General features: G+C 38.0%; 1 protein-coding gene across 3 annotated transcripts in view; it reads left to right on the top strand.

Moving 5' to 3' along the window:
* The window catches only part of GRIK5 (glutamate ionotropic receptor kainate type subunit 5), a 3,838,183-nt gene that overhangs the window by 2,743,546 nt on the left and 1,073,202 nt on the right, over window positions 1-21,435 (top strand). For all 3 annotated transcript variants that reach the window (XM_044080789.1, XM_044080790.1, XM_044080791.1), the window contains 2 exons: window positions 17,419-17,583; window positions 19,876-19,973. In XM_044080789.1, coding sequence (XP_043936724.1) covers window positions 17,419-17,583; window positions 19,876-19,973 — 263 coding nt within the window. The remainder of the gene's footprint in view (window positions 1-17,418; window positions 17,584-19,875; window positions 19,974-21,435) is intronic.

Below are 21,435 nucleotides of genomic sequence, written 5' to 3'. Positions count from 1 at the left end.
TGTACTATGATTTTCTGCAGTGATCTAAATGTTGATTTTGTTTGAGAGGGGGTACAGGAGATCTTCACCTGTATGGCAGGTGATGAGGCCTTTGCTCTCTATCTGAAACATGTTTTGTGGTCACTTTTAGTTTCAGTCAAATGCCATTTTAACTACATCTGTTCATCAAAAAGGCAATGAACTTAGTTTTGATAATGCAAGCTTAAATTCACAAAAATACACATACAATTCCACTGGCTAAGCATTTTAACACTGTATAAGTTCCAATCCTAATATAGGTATGAGACTAAGAAAAGGCTTACTGCAGCTAATGCATAAAGGCTAAAACCTCAGTTTGTATTTATACGTTCATAGGTAAGTGCTAGGCTAGCCACCCTTGTAGACCATTGTAAGCCTAGCCAGTTTCCCTTTTTTGCATAAAAATAACATATCCCATTTGGTTATAGATTGGTCTTACCCATCCCATGGTCGATAAGTATATATTACCCGTAATGAGAATAACTCATTTTTAATTATTATAATTGTGTAATAATAATTAATTAATTTACTAATTAAGTTTTAATGATTTTAATTTGGTAAAATATATTTATTTTCCAGTGAAAGCTCGGCATTTCTCTTCCACTGTGTATACTGTTTGACACCTAAAAACTGCCCTTTCCTATTATGTTAACTGCATACTTCTGATTGGTTTAGGTATCCTCCTAAATTGGGCTGCATTAAAAAACTCAGTATTTTGTGCCCTTTCCCTCACAGTAGAATTCTTTGATATCCTTGCGGAGTTGCACAAAAGGTTGTGATGTTCATTAGGGCCCCCATTCCAATGATTATCTGATCAGTGTACAGTAAATGAACCCGGTATCTATTGCTTCACCTCCTCCCACCAAAGGACAGCTTCACCCACCCTTTGCTCCCAGACATTCTATAACAACATAAATGAGGTTATGGCCTGCATTGCTTGCCCTTATCATCATGCCTAGTCACTAACAGGTAGCTCAGACGTAGTTAGTGTTTGTGCATTGCCACTCAGCTCTCACCTGGAGACAAGCTGTTGCTGTGCAGAGGTCTATATCATTTGTGGGCACATTTTGTTTATTTGGTTGTATTCATTTGCTCAGAGGACAGAGAAACTGATTTAGTTTGGGACTTTTCAACTATGTTGTAGGAAAATGGGTGTGCATACTTGAGTGAAAGATACACAACCTCTATATGTTTGTGTCTTTCGGCTTTTTCCCGATTAGGGGTCGCCACAGCGGAACTCTGGTCCGCTAATGATTGGCAGTAGATTTTTACGTACTGGCTTGCCGGGCCTAATGCACAACCTTCAACGAAGGAATGCCCATTCACGCATGTCGCCACACAGAAGACGCTCTAACTGAGAGCTCTATATGTTAAATATATAATTTCAAATACTTGAGAAACTTGGAATTACATTGAGGTTGATGACAATAGTGAAGTTTTGTCTTTTTTTAATAGAATTTTAATATAGAAACAAAAGTGAAGAATGTGGGAAATGCCTTAAAAGAGTGCGGAATCTCTAGCCAGGCTGATGCTGAAGGAGATAATGGAGTGTGTTCATCTATTGGTTATGGGAAACCCTGCACATTAGCACATTAGCATGAGTGCATGGAAACACCATATGACTGGAAAAATATTGTGGGCTTGTACATACATGAACATTACATTTTCCTGTTGTGTCTCTTGCAAGAAAGAGTTTTTCTCCCTGTCTCTGACTTTGAAGATGGGGATGCAGTCCTGTACAATAATCTCTCTTTCATCAAAATGGTGTAATCTGATCCTTAACATTATCACAGTGGAAATGCCATGGTATACAGGGAGCCATAGTAAATCCTTGCACTATTTGAGCAGAATGTTTCTGGTTGGTTCTACTGCATATTACTCTGTTCCATCACAAACATTTGACTAATCTGAACCTACATCTTATTCTTATTCTGTCTGCCATTTGCATATATCCAATTAGAATTATCATGTTTTCCTTGTTTGATTTTCCAGTCCCACTCCATTTCTTGTAGAGCAACTGTAATACTTTCTATACTCTCTTCACAGAAAGCAAATCCTCTTTGCAGGGCAGTTTGACTGGCCCTTTATCTCTGCTTCACTTAGTCATTAATCTCTGAGTACCTGAGGGGACAGAATTTGAGTCTCTGAGTACCTGAAGGGACAGAAATATGCTCTGCCTCTTATAAAGTGGTAAGAAGTGATTAGTGTGTGTGTGTGTGTGTGTGTGTGTGTGTGTGTGTGTGTGTGTGTGTGTGTGTGTGTGTGTGTGTGTGTGTGTGTGTGTGTGTGTAAGTGTGTTCCTGTAAGGCTTGCACATGATGTCACAGGTTCACTGACTAAGAGTAATGGAACTACCCTCATCTAGAAGCGTACAAATTGAATTCAATCAGAAAAGCTGTAGAAGAAATGGCTGTCACTCTATTATTGTGAAGATGCTTTGTAGTATAAACAAGGAATGGGATGCTAGCAAAACTGCCTAGAGAAAGTGCACATGGGATTTGCATACAGGTCCGTAGCTGGCTGATCACTTTTCTCTTATACTTGATCATCTGTCGTTCGCTGCTCCTGCTGTCACTCATGACACCCCAATAAACATAACAGTGGGATGTGCAATGTTCTTCCTCCTGCTAAGGAACAGCCTGAAATTGTAAATTGAGGACAACATGATACTGGCACACTGAGAGTAGTGTGACAAGTTTTTCTAACCACTTTCCCACACTTCTTTAAATTTCTAAAAATTGTCATGAAATTAGGTTATTTCATTACCTAAAATCAGTGTATTTTCTGTTGGTAAATTACAAGTACTACCAAAAAAATCCATAAAAGTTCATTTAGGGAATGCGTAAAACAAACCTGCCCCAGTGGTATGTAAATTGCCTTTATAATATATTCTTATCATGCTTCATTGTTATTGCACTTTAAAAATGCACAAATAAATAAAAAATAAGGCAATAAACATATATTCAGTTCCAAAGCATTGTTAAGAAACATTCCCACAATGCCATTCATGCTGTACACTTGGTGTTTTTCCTTTGTGTTGTTACCTCCGGCAAGTTGAATGATACAGCTAAGTAGGTATGCACATCTGTGTTGCAATGGTAGTATCCTGGCCACGGTAATGCTGCACTACTAAATAAATAGGTTGCTTCAGTGAGCTACTAATGCCTTTACCACTGGACCCTAGCCCCCCACAAGGAGCCATGATATTGAACAGACATATGATCAGACATACCCCCACCTTGTCCCACTCTAACTCCTAGTCAGCTTCTCCAATGCCCGGGACATTAATTAAATACATGTCATGTGGGTCTTAGTCCCCCCCAAACATGCACACACACACACACACACACACACACACACACACACACACACACACACACACACACACACACACACACACGCGCACACGCACACACAGACACACACAGACACACACACAGACACACACACACAGACACACACACACACACACACACACACACACACACACACACACACACACACTGCCATCTCCTATTATTGTCTATTAACATAAGAACCTATATGCAGTACTGGTTTACGTTACTTTCCATGCTTTCCAAAGCCTTACTTAGCATGGTTAGATGATTCTTATAGACTGCTACTCATGCAATGAATTAGCTTACTGCACAGGTAATGCAGGGTTCTATATTGTGTAACAAATGCAACTATGTCCTAATTCCTTAGAAATGGTTATGCAGCAGAGCAGGAGTGAATGACATCTGACATGCAGCAGAGCAAAGACATGACACCAGCAGCTACCAGTCATACAGATTCTTGTCGTCCTTAGATTCTAGGGTCATATTATTTATGATGTGCAGTTTTTATTGGTATAGTTGGCCATACTGGTGGCACAGAAGTATAACAATTGACACAGTGGCACAGAGGTGTAACAACTGACACAGTGGCACAGAGGTGTAACAATTGACACAGTGGCACAGAGGTGTAACAATTGACACAGTGGCACAGAGGTGTAACAATTGACACAGTGGCACAGAGGTGTAACAACTGACACAGTGGCACAGAGGTGTAAAAATTGACACAGTGGCACAGAGGTGTAACAATTGACACAGTGGCACAGAGGTGTAACAATTGACACGGCTGCCCCACAATACTTGATTCCCCTCTTTATTTCTTAGCAGATGGTTACATTTATGTGGCATCTGCATGCCTCCTTGTCTTCATGTTGTTTTTTTTTTTTTTTTTATTTTGCTAAGCTCTGTCATTTCATTCCATATCTAAACACATGCTAATAGCCTTCTGTAATGTTGTAATGGCCTGGCATCCCAAACAAGACTGGTTATTTCCTAGGACATGTCTTTGCTCCCCTTCAACCCAAACAGGATGAAGGTGGAATCAGAGAATGACCATGCAGTGTACTGAAAAGAGAAGCATATTTTTATTCCCTTTGCTGATGAACTTTTGCATCAAGGAAGCTGGACTGCATAGCACAATACAACACATAGGCACCTTTTGTGGACTACAAGACACCACTGTTCTGTTAAACAATGCACAGATCAGATCTGTACATAAACAATTTATGAATCCCAGTCCTAGGCTTTGATCTCAACATTTCCAATACAGAAAAGTTTTCTTTTGCAATAATATAATCAAGTTTACATGGTATCTCACTAAATTGCAAGCGATACTAATTTTCCATATAAACCCTGCATAAAACTTGCCATCAAATATAATGCATCTTTCTAATCTAACCAAAGTACTTAAAATAATTAGAATGAATACAATTATATTTTTATAAAATGTATAGATGAAATAAAATACTGTGTTATGAACAGAATTTAAAATCTCTCACTTTTTTCCATTCTCATACAAATTACTTAGGCGGTGACAGCTCTTCAATGCATTAGATTACACATTTATTTTTAATTCCATATTTTTAAATAGCAGATCCTGTTCAACAAACTTCATGCATAATAACCTTGGTTAAGTATCAAGAGGTAGGTCTGTGTCACACAATCTCTGCAATCTACAGAACAAACTCCCACCATGCATAAACTGAGGATAGTTTAAATGTTTTTAAATTCCATTTGGCCATGCAGTGGAGACAGGAGGCATGCACAAGAAGTAATGTCTCAGCTCATATTTTTCAAAGACCTAAGGCTATAAGTGGTACAGGTACTGCAGTATAGTTGAGGACATTTTTTTCATTGCATACAACAATTATCATAGAATCTTTAAGCCAGAATTGATCAAGCAGTTGTTCACTGCTTATAAATAGCAACAGTGCACTAGTTTCCTTAATGGGCCAGTTATATGGAATTGTTTCAGATTGTTCTTTCTTTAAAGCTTGCTCAGATTAAGTTGTTGAGCCTCACAAAAACCTTTCTTAAATTCTTTACGTAAACGTTATGTAATTAGTACTCATTTTTCTTATTCTGTGAAAAATATTATGTAACGTGCAAACAAAACTAAATGTAATCTTTTATACCCTCTGTTTACTTATGTGTGCTTCCTTTATAGACATAAACCAATACTGTATAAATTACAACTCTGCCAGAAAGCAGATTACAAGAGATAATTTCCTTTCTCCTTTCACATTCTTTATTTATTTGTTTAATGTATATCTATTTTGCTGTCAGTTTTATGTTACACTCATTATAAGCAATGTTTAATATGCACTTAGAAAGCTTTTATCTTTTCACAACAGCAAGAACAGTAAATTTGCCTTGTTGACAGAGAATGCCTATCTACTTAGGCAGGACCAGATTCTGTGCTGAAATGCATGCCAACAACATTCTAACATGCCAGTCTAAACTGCACGTTTGTATTATGTAGAGTGGTGTGTGAAAATATCCTGCAGTTCTCCATATATATGAAAATACATTAAGATTTTTAAACTCCCCTTACTGAAAAAGCAAAATGAATAGCATTTTAATATGAAATCTGACTTGGTGAAAAAATATTTAGACTTGGTGTAGCTGAATTATATGTAAAGTGAACACATGGCATGAAGAAGGCTTATCATTGTTTTACAAATGTTATCCTTCCCATGATAAGGGAATCACTTATCTCTTATAGATTTGTATTTTGGTGTCTTCCTTGGTTGGATGGCAAATGTTTCTTTTACTAAATGCATATATTCTCTCAATAGTATATCCTGCAATTCTGTCAATATGTTGACTGATTCTTGAAATGAGGTTTGAATCCTTCAGTTGGAACTGGGAACATTTGCAATACCCATCTCCATAGGACCCTGAAAAGTGTCCTTATGTATAATAGGGTCACTGGGGCATTTATGGTTGGAAGAAAATGTCTGATTGAAAAGAAATATTAAATATTCTCATGATGTCCCTCATGAAAGTGATGTATTTTCTAAACATTATCTACAACTTGATAGGGGTAAGAGCACAGTCTCAGCAAGAAGGTCTGATATGATGGTCTGTACACAATAAGTATGATCAGACAATAGCAGCCATATTCTAATCTTGACAGAAATGAATTGCATATCTGCCTTTTTTGGTTTCAGATCATTGACATTACACAAAATTAAAGCAATGTACATTGTTTGCAGTAGGGTCTGCCATTACAAACTGTTTTATGTGACAGCGGGGACAACTCTAGGTTGGTACATTCATCATAGAATATTTGCAAAGCACTAAAAAGTAAGAAAGTGTAATACTTCTATTTTAGTGTTGTTGTATATTTTTCTTCTTCCACGAATAGGCGGACTCTTATTATTTTCCAGTGCCAAGATAAACTATTTAAAAATTAAATACTAATAAGCTGGAACCTTACTGCTGATGTTTCTGGCTTCTGTTAGAGATAATGATTGACAAATATGTTACTTTAATTTCATTGAGAGAAATTAGTGTTTTCCCCCCAAAAGCAACAGTGCCAAAGCTGCACGGGCTATTTTTATTTATTTATTTTTTTATTTTAAACCTTAAGGATTGTGAGTTAACATTATTTTCAAGTAGTCATTAATTCTCCAAGCATCTGCAGTAATATATTTCAGTTTATTGCATGGGCACACCTACTCTTTGCTACCCAAAAGCCATATCAATGCTCTTTCAGCAGGAAAGTGACCACAAGCATGTGTTTCAATATGTTCCTTTCATTTTATTTGGTTTGCATAGTTATCCCACATCACTTGGTTTCCTCCTGACTTCCTAACTGGTGGTTACAGCTTGTATGGAGTCTGCATTTCATCCTTGGGCCTGTGATGTTTTTTTCCTCACCAACATCACAAAGGCTTTATGCATTTTACAATGGACTGGCATTTCATCTGTGACCGACATTTTGCAGTAACATGCTTGGTCTCTGGCAATGCAGAGCAGGCTTTGAATAGTGACAAATATTACCTAACTCCCAAAAAGCCATACCCGTTAATGCATCCTGAAACCATGTTAGGATAAAGAAAGAGTTGTTAGTGACTAGGATGTTAATTAAATAATTACCTATTTAAACATAATTTCCAGCTTAAAATGTGCAAACTTCCAGACTCTACATAATTGCAAAACAGTTTTTCCTCCTATTTTCACCATTTGTCCTCCTATTTTCATCATTTGTCCTCCTATTTTCGTCATCATAAACAGTGAACTTATAGACTTGTAACAGAGATCAATTACTGCAGCACAAATAATTTAAGATTTTTTGAGTCTCTGTTGCTATTCAATAACTATAGACATATTTTAGAATCAAAATATGTGCTTATTTATTATTTTATTTATTTATTTTACATTTGTCGACTGGGATAGTGAGACTGAGCTAAATAGTTCTTTTTCAGTGGAGGCCCGGGGAGAAAAGCTCCACAAACATTACAATAAAGGTTATGCATAAGTAATTAACAAAGGTTTACTGAAAATACATTTTTAATATAAAAGTAAATAAAAGTATAATAAAAGGTATAATAAGGAAGCAATATATAACACTAATAAAAGGTATAATAAGGAAGCAGTATATAACAGTATGTGACAGTGTTGATAAAAGTATAATAAAGAAGCAGTTTATAACAGTATATAAGAGTGAAGATACAATCTTATCAGTTGAGGAAGGTGAGGAGAAAACATAATAGCTTGTTGGTGATGCTGAGGGAGAGAGATAAGAGATGTGAATTATTAATAGTAGTGTAAGGAGATAACCAATCTTGGTAAAGACACCAGGTATCAGAGAGCTAAGAAAGGCTAGGAAGAGCACTGAGGTAAAGAGAGGAAGAGGTCAGTAGAGCAAAACAATGTAAAGGGCAGGTAGGACAGTGTCTTAATGGTAGTAGGGAAGATTAAGTGGGGTAAGAACAGTGACAGGACCAGTGACTTTCAGTGGCAGTTTGAATTATTTAAGTTAATTGAGGGACCTGATTTCTATTGGCAGCTTGTTCCAAGAAATGGTAGGATGGTAGCTAGAAGAGATCACACCCTATTTTGGTCCTGGGTTTGTAGAGCTGTAGAAGGTCTTGGTCTGAGCTGTGGGAGAATAATGGGAGATTAGAGGAGATAACCTGGGGCAGTAGGAATGTTGATATAGAATGGAATGAATGATTTGGAACTGAGAGAGGAGGAGCTGGTGGGGTAATTCTAGCCAGTTTAGGTGTTGTAGTGAAAGACAGCGATGGGATTTATATGTTTGGTGTGCTATGAATCTGGCTACTTTGTTGTAGGTTGATTCAAGTTTGGTGAGGAGAGAGGAGCTACAATTTGTAAGGATGTGAGAGCTATATAATAGACTTGGTAAGAGGTAAGTATGAGAGAGGGTTACTTTTCCTTTGTTATTGAGAAACTTTTTATTTCTGTAAAAGAGGCCCAATTTTAGATGAGTCTTGTGGATATAGTTATTAACATGTAAGTCGAACCTAAGTTGGTCATCTGTAATGACACCTAAGAGTTTAGTGTTAGAGTCAGCTTTGATAAGAGTGTTGTTGAGAGACAGTATTGAGAAGGTAGGTTGGAGGTGGTTAATATTTTTGAGTAAGAAGACTAGGAGTTTTGTTTTGTTTGGATTCAGTATTAGTAGGTTGTTAGAGAGCCAGGTTTTGACTGAGTTAAAGGATGCCTGGGTGTTTGAGATGAGTTCATAGGGGGTGTCAGCAATGATGATGACTGCAGAGACATCTGCATATTCTACAAGGGATGACTGGGGGCACAAAGTGTAGAGTAGATTAGTAAAGATATTAAAAAGTAATGGGCCAAGAACAGAGCCTTGGAGGACTCCCATTTTTACTTGGAGAAAAGGAGAGAGAGCAGAATGCCATCTCACTGATCGGAGTCGATCTGTGAGACAGCTAAAAAAACAGGCAACAGTAGTAGTGGAGAAGTTAAGGTTAGTCAGTTTAGTCAGAAGAAGTGAGTGAGACACAGTGTCAAAGGCTTTTGAAAGGTCTATGAAAAGGCAAGAGATGAGTTTATTGTTTCTGGCTAGAGAAAAAGGGTTAAGGAAGGATATGAGGGCAGTAGTAGTACTATGTTTGGGGTGAAAGCCATGTTGTGTGGGTGTGAGCAGGTTATCCTGTAGAAGGTATTGTATGACTTGCTTGTGTATGCATTTTTCCAGTACATTAGAGAGTGGGGCTAGGATTGCAATAGGCCTAAAGTTAGAGATTTCTGTGGGATTGTCTCCTTTACGTATAGGTATGGTGTAGAATTCTTTCCAGATAGAGGGGACCTTTGGCTCAGAGAGAAAGCTATTTATCAAGATAGATACTGGGAGAGCAAGTGAATCAGCAGCTAGTTGAAGGAAATAGGAAGGAATATTGTTTGCTGATGTGGAGCAGGTTTTAGTTAACAGAGTAAAGATTTGATGTAGCTAGTAGGAACAAATGTGAGGGAAAATGTAGTAGAAGAATTTGGAGTAGGAGAGGATTCAGAGGAGTTAGTAGTCCAGTTATTTTTTTGGTTAGTTATATTAGTAGAAGAGGGGTCAAAAGTAATAATTTTAGATATGGATACGATGAAATAGGTGCTAAAGATGACAGCAGTTTCTTTGGGTTTCTTGTTAGGGCAGGGATTGGAGGAGAAAGGGTTCCCAGGATGTAGTATTTGCTTAATAGAGTTCCAGAATTTTTTTGGATTTGATCTTTGTGAGGTAGGAGGGTTAGAGTAGAATTCTTTTTTTTATCTTTGATAATGTGTATTTTTGTCAAATTTCTTAGTTCTTTATTTATACTTTTATAAATTGGTGGGGAATTTAGCTTCACCCATGTTTGTCACATCCTGTTTCTAGATTTCATTAGGGTGCGAGTAACATATGTTAGCCATGGAGAGATGTTTGATTTTATATGAAATGTGTGAAAGGTGCAGGGCTGTTGAGACTAGTAAGAAGGCTAGAGTTGAAAGAGTGGGTGGCTTCATCGAGGAGGAGTTGGGTTAGGTTAGTCCAATTAATGCTAGAGAGAAGGTCTCTAAAAGTCTGTGGGCAGAAGTTAGTTAATTTGCGTTAGGTTATATATCTGTGTGACCTGTTGAAGTGAGGAGTGAATCTAAGAACTTTTAGTGGGGAGTGGTCACTTAGGGAGTTGGGTAGTGTTTCATGATTATGATAATTGCATGGATCAAAGGTTAGTATCCAGTCTATAAGAGTGCCAGGGTTACTGTAATTATTGCTATGTATTGGCTCAGAGATGAGTTGAGTAAACCTGTATAAGTTAATGCTAGAGGTAGAATTACAAGAGCAGAGAGATAGCCATTTGATATTAACATCCCCAAGGAGTACAGTTTCATTTGGAATGTTTTGAGAGAGGAGAGAATATTTTCCATTACAGGAATGTTGTCCCCTGGAGGAATATAGATGGCTGCTACAGTAATTGTGGTGTGGTTATTAAGTTTAACATCAGCTGTCACAATTTCAGCTGGAGGTAAGAGTGGAATAGGTTTGTTAATACATGAGAGCATGTTGGTTGGAATAGACTATTGCAACTCCACTCCCTTTTTTCTTTTTGCGATCTAGACACAGGATATTAAAATCAGGGGGGGAGTATGTGTGCATCAAGGTTTTGAGGTTTCAGCCAGGTTTCTGTAAGGGTGATTATATCTGGAGTATGGTAAGCAGCCCAGGCATGGAAGTCAGTTACTTTGTTGAGTATGCCTTTAGTATTCATTGAGTAAAATGAGATATGTTTTTGGGACAGGTAGGGTGTGCTATTTTAGGAGCAGTAGTACTATTGGTAGGAGAGTGAGAGTTGGGACCTGGATTAGGATGATTGTCACCTGCTAGGAATAGTGCTTGTGGCAGACAGAAAAGTTTATGTTTGTATGGAGGCAGATAGAGGTACTTAGTTTTTCATTTGGGATAACTCACATGAGAAGGAGGAAATTTGATTTTAGGTAGAGGGGTATGCAAAGGAAGGATAGATGAGCAGATAGCAGAAGGCTGCTGTGTAAATGGGACATCATTAGCTTAGGGATTTGTGGGACTTTTGCATACTGGAGGTATGTGGTAGCAATAAGAGGTAAGACTGAAGAGAAGAAGTAAGAGAGGAAGGAAGAGAACTGTATAGGTTGAGAGAATCATGTTCATACGTAAAGTATACTTATTAAAGTTGGAGTACCTATTGAAGCAGTAATGTGGAAGCTATTAATCCCAGAAGTGTAAGAGAATGAGAGGATGTTGGGAGAAGTCACCAGTAGGAGGAGTAGGAGTAGGTGGGAAGAAGCATTTGGAGGCTGAGAGGGTCTAGTAAGTTAAGTGTTTGAGGGAGGGGAGGAGTTTGGGATTTTGCAGTTGGCAGGAAGGGGTGGGCCTGAAGGGATGTTACTTCCTGTGGGGTTAGGTATAAAGGAAATTATATGGGGTGGGTGGTAGGGGAGCAGAGTGAGCTCGAATAAAGCAAGAGTGAACGGGGCGGACAGGCCATGGGAAAATGGAATTTGGCACAAGAAACAATCAGTGAGTTAGGTAAGTTAGCTGCAAGGAACTGCAAGGTGAGACTATCAGGAAGAGTGGTGCAAATATTTGAAGGGGAAAGAGTAGAGAAACAGAAAGGTATGGAAGAATGGACAGCGTGTGGAGTTATTTATGGGGTGAGAGAGAGAACCCGAAGAGCCTACAGGTGTGGGAGGGTAAAGTTCTTAGGTTAGAAAGTAGAGTACTTCCACTGAGCAATGCAAGTAAAACCTTTTATAGAGGTAATTGTGATTATTTGCAAGTGATCTTTAAAATGTCATATATTCTTTTTCACTTATATGAGCTTTTTTTGGCATGCAATAAATATAAAGAGTTAAGATGGATTTTTCAGGATAGGTTTTAAAGGTTAACAGCAGGTGTCCCTATTCCACACTAAGACTTCCTTATATGACCAGATACCTTAGTTATTTTTGGATGAGATGCCGATACTCCTGCGAGAAAGCACCTAAAGCCTAGAATAGAACTGAGGTCACCATTCTAGTGGTTGTCATGTGCACTGCTCAAGATGGAAAAGATTCAGGAAAAGTCAATGTGTTTTAATGAAAAAACTATTCAGGTCATCTGGGTATCACGTGAAGTCAATACTAGATGACAATGAAAGAATCATGTTCTTAAATGTTTACCATTTGAAATGCACTGTTTGGTTATTCATTTGTTAGATGGGCAACTGACCCTTCTTGGGCAATTCAGCTATGACCCAAAATGAAAAAAAACATGAGAGAAGTGGAAAATGCAAACAAAGCTATTCATCAACAATAATGTGCAAGTGCAGATAAAGACACACACGTGTAAACAGGCACATACAGATCCTCAAACACATACATATAAGAGAATAGAATACGGTACAGTAGTTTCCATTATGGAGATGGTTAAAGGGAGGATTCTTCATGGCACAATGTTAGATTTTTGAATGCTAATTTACTTCTTGAAGCTCTACAGTAAGGCTCATGTAATAGAGAACTTGCAAGCCCAACGTGATTAGTTTTATAGCTGGGTCACCATGAAGGTGTTACAGGGTACCCTGTGGATATTGTGTGGCTGGTCTTCAACATGGTATTTCATACCCTACATCTCAATAGGTTGGTATGGAAATTAAATGTTTGCAGCGGAGTCTAAAATGGAAAGTGAATGAAATATCAGATACTCAGGGTGTTTTTTTAGAGGGGATCTGTCAGGGAAAAAAGTCAGAAAGAACCAAGTGGTTCCAAAATGGTGGAAGTTGACAAACAACAGTGGTTACAAAAAAATCCCAATGATACCTGGTATTCATTACCTTGCTTATTCCCTTAGCCAAGATAGACTGAATGAGTACACCCATTTCTGGTGGGATGATAAACTAGAATCAGTCCTGCTGAATGTCCATGTACCAGATGACATACAGGGACTGGAGAGCAGGATCATTTTATAAGCTGATGAACCAGAAAATGGTACAATAATCAAGGATAAGGGGACAGTAATCGTGGATAAGGGTACTCATGTCCAGACAGTCCCGCAGTGGCTGGATATATGGTTAGATAGGTGGCAGATGATATTTATGTTTTCCTAACATTAAAAGCAATCTATAAGCCACGAGTTAACTGTACTGAATTTAAGGAAAGATAGTTGCAGATATACACTCATGCTCTATTAAAATTTGCATACTAAATCCTAAAATGCTTTGCAGTCCTTGAACAGTTAAAGGAGTCTTTAAGGGAGTATATATATTTTACCACCTTACACAAACACACACACATATATTATACCCTCATTATTTAAGAATACTAACTCTATGGTCTGTCTGCCATGTGGAAAGGACAAATGCCTTCCAAGTTGTGTTCCTCTTCCTTCCTCTGCAGAAACTGCATTGCAAACCAACAAGCCATACTATGTCTGCAGTTCAAAACATTAATATTATCCACTCCCCCAAAACTAACCAAATACACTGAAAACAGAAGTTCACAGAGAAAAACACAAAATGTTCATAGCACATTCATATGAAATAAAATACAGTGTTAAGGAGTACAAGTCAATGCGAACACAGGCAAAGTTTGCAGAAAATGTGTTGCGTTTGCAGTTTTGATCATAGTGGTTCTTGTGAAATTACACTTCAAAAGTGTATGCCCCCTACACAATGTATCCAAAAGCAGTTTGCAAATCATATATGCGTACATCAGAATGCATAGATAAGAGTTTTATTTATCTATTTCATTTGTTAATTGGGTAGAGCACTGATTAATATTTTCCATTTTCTGTCTCATCATGGAGAAATGCAAAAATATATAACATTAGAGAAGCATATTATTAAATAAAGAGATAAACTACAATTTTGTGTATTGACTAAACACCATATACAGTATCATACAGAGAAAATGCATTGTTAATATGTGACAGCATGTATTGATACATAGTGCATGCAATATATACATGATGTAAAAGGAAGGCAGAAATGCAATATAATGAGTGTAAATAAGGGATTTCCAGACAGGAGAATTAAATGTATAGAGATATGGAAAGTACACAGTGAAACTGTAATTGGATGCTGCATCGGGTATTGGTACACCGGGGTAGATAGCAGCTGTTTAAGGGTAAAATATGCGTCGATATAATATGAGCAGCAATGAGAAGAACACAGTTAGGGGTAAGTGACAGGAACTGGAGACAGCATGGAGGGGATTATTTTATGTGGCCAGAGAGACTGCAGTAGCATCTAACTTCCTATAGAACATCAGCTTTCAGGAGGGCAAAGAATGTGGAATACCAGTTGGAGTTTTTGATATGAAATGGAAGGGAATCCCAATGTTTAGGGCATAGAATCGAGAAGGAATGGTCTGTGGAATTCATTTTTATTTGTAAGGTTTTCAGTAGAGGGTCTGAATGGTTGGTGCTTCTGAGGCTGTAGTGTGACAAATCCTTAAGTAGTTTTATTTATAATCTGTATTAAGTTTGTGTGCCATATTTCATTTACTACGGAACTCAAAGGAAAGTGGTGTGCTATCTCTGAAAAGTTGCTGTCGTATATGAGGTACATACAGAATGACTGATTGAGTGCCCTTATAAGAGTGTGAAGAAATCTATTGGGATAGGTGACTAAATAAAGAAAAATCACTGAGGAGTAACAATTTAAGAACTTGATATATTAACCCTGGCCCACAGGCAAACAGGTGTAAAGCCCCACCTGCAACCCAAATGACCCGGGTTCATTTAGCAATTCAGGCATTGGAATGCCTAAGACAAGGGAAGTTGGGGTGAGGAGCTATTGCCAACTCACCCAATTTGTAAGGAAGAAGGTTGTGTAGCCTGCTGTACCTCTAACCCCTCCCAAAAATATTGGGGTATTCTAGGTAGTAGCTGTTAAGTTAGTGTGGCTTATGCCATATATATGCTAGGTGGATGGTCCCAGGTCATGTTACGGCACATGCAGGGGGATTCCCTAGCTCATCGGTATTGAGCAAAGCTACAGACTGTGATGGGGTGAGTTCAGCTAGGGGTACCACATGATGTGCATAGTAGCCATGTCCATACCCCCCTGTTCAGACCTCCAGGGAAATATATAAATTGATACGGCTTTTGGTCTGGCAAGGGAGCAAATGGGCCAAAGGGCTCTCACCTTAGCTAGGAAGTAAACGGACCTGGCAGGCCAGCCCATGAGAGGAATGAATGGACTGACTGAGTGCAGGTAGGAGAGCTATTCTCTATCTGTATTGTGTAGGAACTGGGTAGAGAGGGAAAAAGATATATTAAGCAGTTTGTGCCGGATTAGTGAGCATGTGGCAGTAGAGACAGATACAAATATAGATCAGGAGAATTGTTTTTCCCTGTTCTGAATGTCACTTAATAGTTGATACTGCAAATGTTATAACTCTTAGATAGTTTGTTCAGTTCACCATTCTGGATTTTTTTTCTATGTTTTTTTCAGATGCTTATCTTTATCCACACTTTTCATGAGTCCACAACAATGGATGCTATCCTTAGTCTAGTATAAATAAAAACTGAGAAAAGCATACAAAAGTTGATTGATTTACAGTACTATTCTATCGTTACATTTGACAATATTGACTGTCCAGCATCAGAACGATCAATGAAAAGCAAGTAATGGAAGGAAAAACGTCAATGTAACAAACCCAATTATCAGATATGACTGGGGAAAATCACTTAGAAATGACAGGTTCATGGAAAGAATGGTTGTTAGGGACTAAGGGTGGATGTAGAGGTCATAAAAGGATGTGGTGATAAAGACAGTATGTATCACCACAGGTCAGGGAAGGATAGACCATGTATTTATACAATGGAAAGGGAAGAAAATGCCACTCAAGTAGTAAGATAAGAAAGCAGACAGTGATCACAAAGGGACTGAAAATGCAGGGAAGCAAATCCTGTCAACAGTGAGGCCAACAATAAAAATATTTTGAGAGATGCAAAAGGAATGAGACACTTAAGAGTCAAACATAGAGGAACAGACTGCTATGGAAGTGAAAAACAGATTGTGCTACTGAGTGGCATTGTATACTGTTGTTGAGTGACAAGCAAGCATGTACTGTTATGTATTAAATATTCTAGAACTGTAGACATCTAGCATTATCTATTGTGCTTTCATAGGAGGAGTTGTGGTAAGGTAAAAGAATACTTCTGATGAGATGCTAATGCAAAATGACACATTCCTAATGTTTGACTTGCAATGTGTGGTACAAACTGCACAGTGCCCTGTACTCAGATGGCTGAAAGTAGCACCCTTTCTCAAAATTTACCCATCTACTATACCTTTTACTTAACATTTAGTTACACATTTGTATATTGCTAAGCTTTTCATAGCTGTCATCTAGATGCTTTTAATAGGCAGTGTGTACAACAACCAGAATAGATTTTGGTAAGTTGCTTTCAAGAATTTTAGTGTTATTTGCTTTCATGGGTGGTATGCGTTGGGTACCTGCCCAAAGACATTCAAATAAGCTGCTATAGGGTGTACATTGCATCAGTGACAACACACCGAGACTCAGTGTGCCATAGGATGCTTGCCAAAGTAGGATGCTAATAATTGGTGATGCGTTTGCCAAACTGGAGCTGGGTATTTTACACTCTATGTGCTGTGTTGTATTGGTAAGTTACTGTGATTATTACTAATTATGAACAGCTTGGAAATGAAATCTGGGAAATGTGTAACTACCTATTGAATTAGAAAGCAGATTTTCACTAACATATAAAAGTGCCATTGATAACATTAATTTGAAACAAAAGAATTTGCTTATGGTGCTCTCATTCTGTATCCCAGTGTCAGACGAGAGCTCATTGCTAGGTATTGTATCAGTTCTGGCTGTGTGACACAGGGTGCTTCCTAATATGTATCTGTAAGGTTCAAGTTCCCATTTCTGTTAGTTCATTATTCCTGGTGCAGTACAAGAGTTTAAACTCTTGCAAATCATATGTCTTGCTGATGTCTATATACAGAGTTCATCGGATTCAAGCTTTTCTATACAGGTTCACTGCCTCACTTCTCAGGTAGAGTGCTATGATTGGATAATAACTGCTTCTTTCTCTCTCTTTCTTGTACAGCGGCCATTTTGGATAACCAGGTGAAGTGCGATGAAGGAGAAAGACTAGCACTGGCATTGGCACGTGAGCACATTAATAGCATCATCGAGGTTCCTGCCAAGGCCCACGTTGAAGTGGAGATCTTTGAGCTGGAGAGAGATAGCCAGTACAAGGCCACAGACACTAGTAAGTTTACAAAAGTAAACAGAGGTAATCCAGATGGCTCGAGTCAAGTCTGGTATCCCATGTGTGGCCCAGAGGATGACAACATTAACAAGAAACAGCATACAAAGGGTGTATCCAGATAAAATCACTTTTGCTAGCAGATCTAGGAGACTCTCTTCCTTTGATACCCTTCTTCTGAGAGGAATAAAAACAAATCTTGTTGAAGTTTCAAGTACTTTATTCAGTTAAGTAGGTATATGGACAAGTGTTCAATTAGAAACTTCAGTAAGGCATCTTTATTCCTCCCACAGGGAGGGTTTCAGAGAAAGAGATTCTCCTGGATCTGCTAGCTAAAGTGATTTTATCTGGACAAGTTTACAAATGTAGGGAACTGACTTACAAAAGAAAGCGATTTTGCAACAGAATGCATCTTCTTTTGGTGGATAACGTGTAGGTTGTACATATGTCATTTGACCTGTCCCAGTCTTTCACACACTGGTCTTATGTTAACTGAAAATAGGGCTTGGCTTGAGTATGGTGTGTCATTGGCTATATGAAACATGATCAGCTGCAGGCTACATCTAGTTACTGGGTGTGGATAATGTAGCCAGTGACCCCATCTGTCTGACTGTAGCAAGGATGTGTTAGCAGACTGTTATATTCTGTGATATAACCAAGAATAAGACAGTACACAGTGTGAGACATTAGGAATTAAATTTCACTGAAAGAATTTGCTATAACATAGGTGGGTAGAGCCCTTATATCTTATGACCTGTGATGCCTTATTGTGTTTATGTGGAATAATGTCAACAATCCAGACAGAAGGTGAATATTCAAAACTCAGGATTTTTCCTTGTCATTGTATAACTATAGGTATTAGCTCACCCGTTTGGTTAGTGCTGAGAGTTAGAGAATAGAATTTCATCTATCACTACAGCTGTAGACATTGACTGGGAGGGCAGTACAAGTTGTCAATGGCTACTATGTGCGTGAGAAAGAGTGTGTGTGTGTGTGTGTGTGTGTGTGTGTGTGTGTGTGTGTGTGTGTGTGTGTATGCGCACACACGTGTATGTCTCTGAAGAACTGATCACTTAAGAACCTTTTCTATATGGGGTCATAGGATGCTGTGTGCCCAGCATGCAATTCTTTGTATTATGAAGCAAATACTTTAATGAGGCACATGGCAGGAAAAAGAAAAAAATATGCAAAACTGGCAATAAGTCAACACGTAAGAGATACCAAATGATACTCATTCAGAAGTCTGGCAGAAGGACTATGCCTTGGGAAGCTGGTAATCAGCAGGGTGGGAAAAATGGAATCAGTGGGAAAAATGTATTTATCTAGCGAGCTTACCATGAAAAGATTAAATGAAGAAACCAAAGAGGAAGCTGTCAACATTCCCATGTCATTACTTATTTTTAAATTGGACTGTTTAGGCTTATGTTGCACCTGCTGGGAAAGCCACAGTGGTTTGAAACTTCTATATTCAAACATAATAGTGTATTTTTATAACATTATGTATGAATAGAATACAGTGAACCAAAGAGACTGTACTTAAGTACGATGTGCCACAAGCTGTACACAACAGACAATGGCTGCAAAGTATTGTGTAACTTTTGTGTAATAGTCACTCTACTAGACACAATGCAGAAATGTGAGGAAAGGTGTTGGTCTTCTTTTCTGCTTTGCTTCATAGGAGATTTATGTAAGTGTGTTAGCTCCTTGTTTCTACTTAAAGGTGATTTTTGTCATGCTACAGGAAACATGCACTGCCTTTTTGTTAAACTGGGATAGAGGCAGGCAGCTACAGAAATAACTTCATGTTCTCAATTATGTCAGTCTCTCACTTATTATTATTATTTGCAGTGAGACAGTATAGAAAGATTGCATTGTATCTTCTGTGCCTGCATTTCCACTAGCACTAGTACAGATATATTTAGTCTTTTGCGTATATTTGCCCAAACCTTCGTCTCAGGCCTGAATCAGTTACTGAATGTTATGGTATCCTCACTGAGCTGACTTGAACTGTACCACAGATCCACAGTATAACAAGCTTCAGTTGGTGTTGCATATTTATTTCCATTGTTCAAATTTCACTTCTGATGTGCCCTAGTTAAACTGGAAGTGTTTGTCCTCTTCCAGATTATTTACTGCTTTTTTGTTAATTTCAAAAATGTCTAAGAATAACATTTTGCAAGTATTTATTTATTTTTTGTTTGTTTGTTTAAAAATACATTGAAACTGATGTGATTTGAAGCGAACCATAATCCAGCACTAAGACTTTGTTTTTGTGTCTCTTGATGTATTTTGTAGTGTGTCAAATTTTACCAAAGGGAGTTGTTTCTGTTCTGGGACCTTCCACCAGTCCTGCATCTGCGTCCATTGTCAGTCACATCTGTGGAGAGAAGGAGGTAAGAAGCAAGAAGCAGAGAATGTGCTGAGTCCATCTGCCTGCTTTAACACAAGTACTGGCAGAGTAATGACTTACAGACGGAAGTGGTAGTGAATTTCATTAAATGACATCTGCAACTGAAGAACTTTATGACAGAAACTACATTGTACATTTAAGCAATAAAATATGATAGGATGTGCATCAAGGATAACATATCACTCTGCCAAATAGAGAGGCAGGCGGACAATTAAACATGCTTTGTGCTAGAGAAGTAATATTCTGTTCAACACTTGAACTGGAGTGCATTTGTTCAATTGTGCAATAAATTTCTTGTACAGAAAAGTAAAAAAAAAACATTAAATTAATTTCTGTTGCTTTTCTGGCAAGCGTGATGTTACATCACAATAGTGTGCCAGTTGTAGGTCAGAACTCAGCAATCAAAGCCAATAAACTGTTCTTGCCAATTTGTAATACAAGATGAGAAAACTAGAAAAAAATACAGTCTGCCGGTCATACATTTCAGAGTCCATGACATACATCCAAAGATACTTTATGTGGTAAAAAACATTTACTACACTATTAAACAAATACATCAAACTGTGACATGAAATTATGTAGTAAAATGCATGCACCATGTGGCCCACCTCATTGAAACTTTGGTAAAATTAATATATGTTGTATACTGAAATGTGTACAGCATATGCTGAAATATATGCATTTTGCAGTGAAATGATTATGTAATTAGAGAAAATCCCCGCTATATAAATATTGATATATACATTAGGAATACAGAAAATGTGTGTACATGGACTACTCAAATACATCAATCATTTGTGCTAAAATATATATTTAGCCTAATGACAGCCTGAAATATCATTATATGTAGTGTTCAGAAAACATAATATTGTACAATGCTACAATTCCTGTGCATAAGCAGAAATGAGCATTCTGTACTTACAGTTACAGAAACACAGTATATACTAAAACAAACATAGCACCCAGTGATGGTGATAGTTCTCATTGGACACAGCCTGAGATGTTATCAAGTCCCATAGATGCTGTGTTTTTGGATTTAGAGAGGGTGTATACGACCTGCTCTCTAGAGATACAAGGTGGGGGACAGGTGGAAGAAATGTCATGTGGTATGTGTGGTGGGGGCAAGGGAATGAAGTTTTCACAGAAGCTGTCAGCTAACAGATTTGCTATGTCCACAGGCTCAATGTATGTGGTATCATTAACTACCAGTTCGGCACAAGTCTGGGTCTTATCTTTTAGACTACGGATGTATGTAAAGAAACCTTATGGCTGTCCTTAGTTGAGGATGATAATTTGGATTCATAGTTTGCTTTGGAGGACTTCACAAGAAGTCTTAATTACTTGTTTAAGCTGAGGAGGGAGTGTTTGCAGTTTAGGGCTCGCTCCCTCTTACTTTTGGACAACAATTTGTTCCTCTTATTGTAAAGTATGTTAATGGGAGTTGC

This window comes from Protopterus annectens, chromosome 8.part0 (genome assembly GCF_019279795.1).
Source record: "Protopterus annectens isolate FY-2018-M chromosome 8.part0, PAN1.0, whole genome shotgun sequence".
NCBI classification, from domain to species: Eukaryota; Metazoa; Chordata; order Ceratodontiformes; family Protopteridae; genus Protopterus; species Protopterus annectens.
The sequence above is the reverse complement of the archived record's forward strand: the minus strand, read 5'-3'. Positions and strand labels throughout refer to the sequence as shown.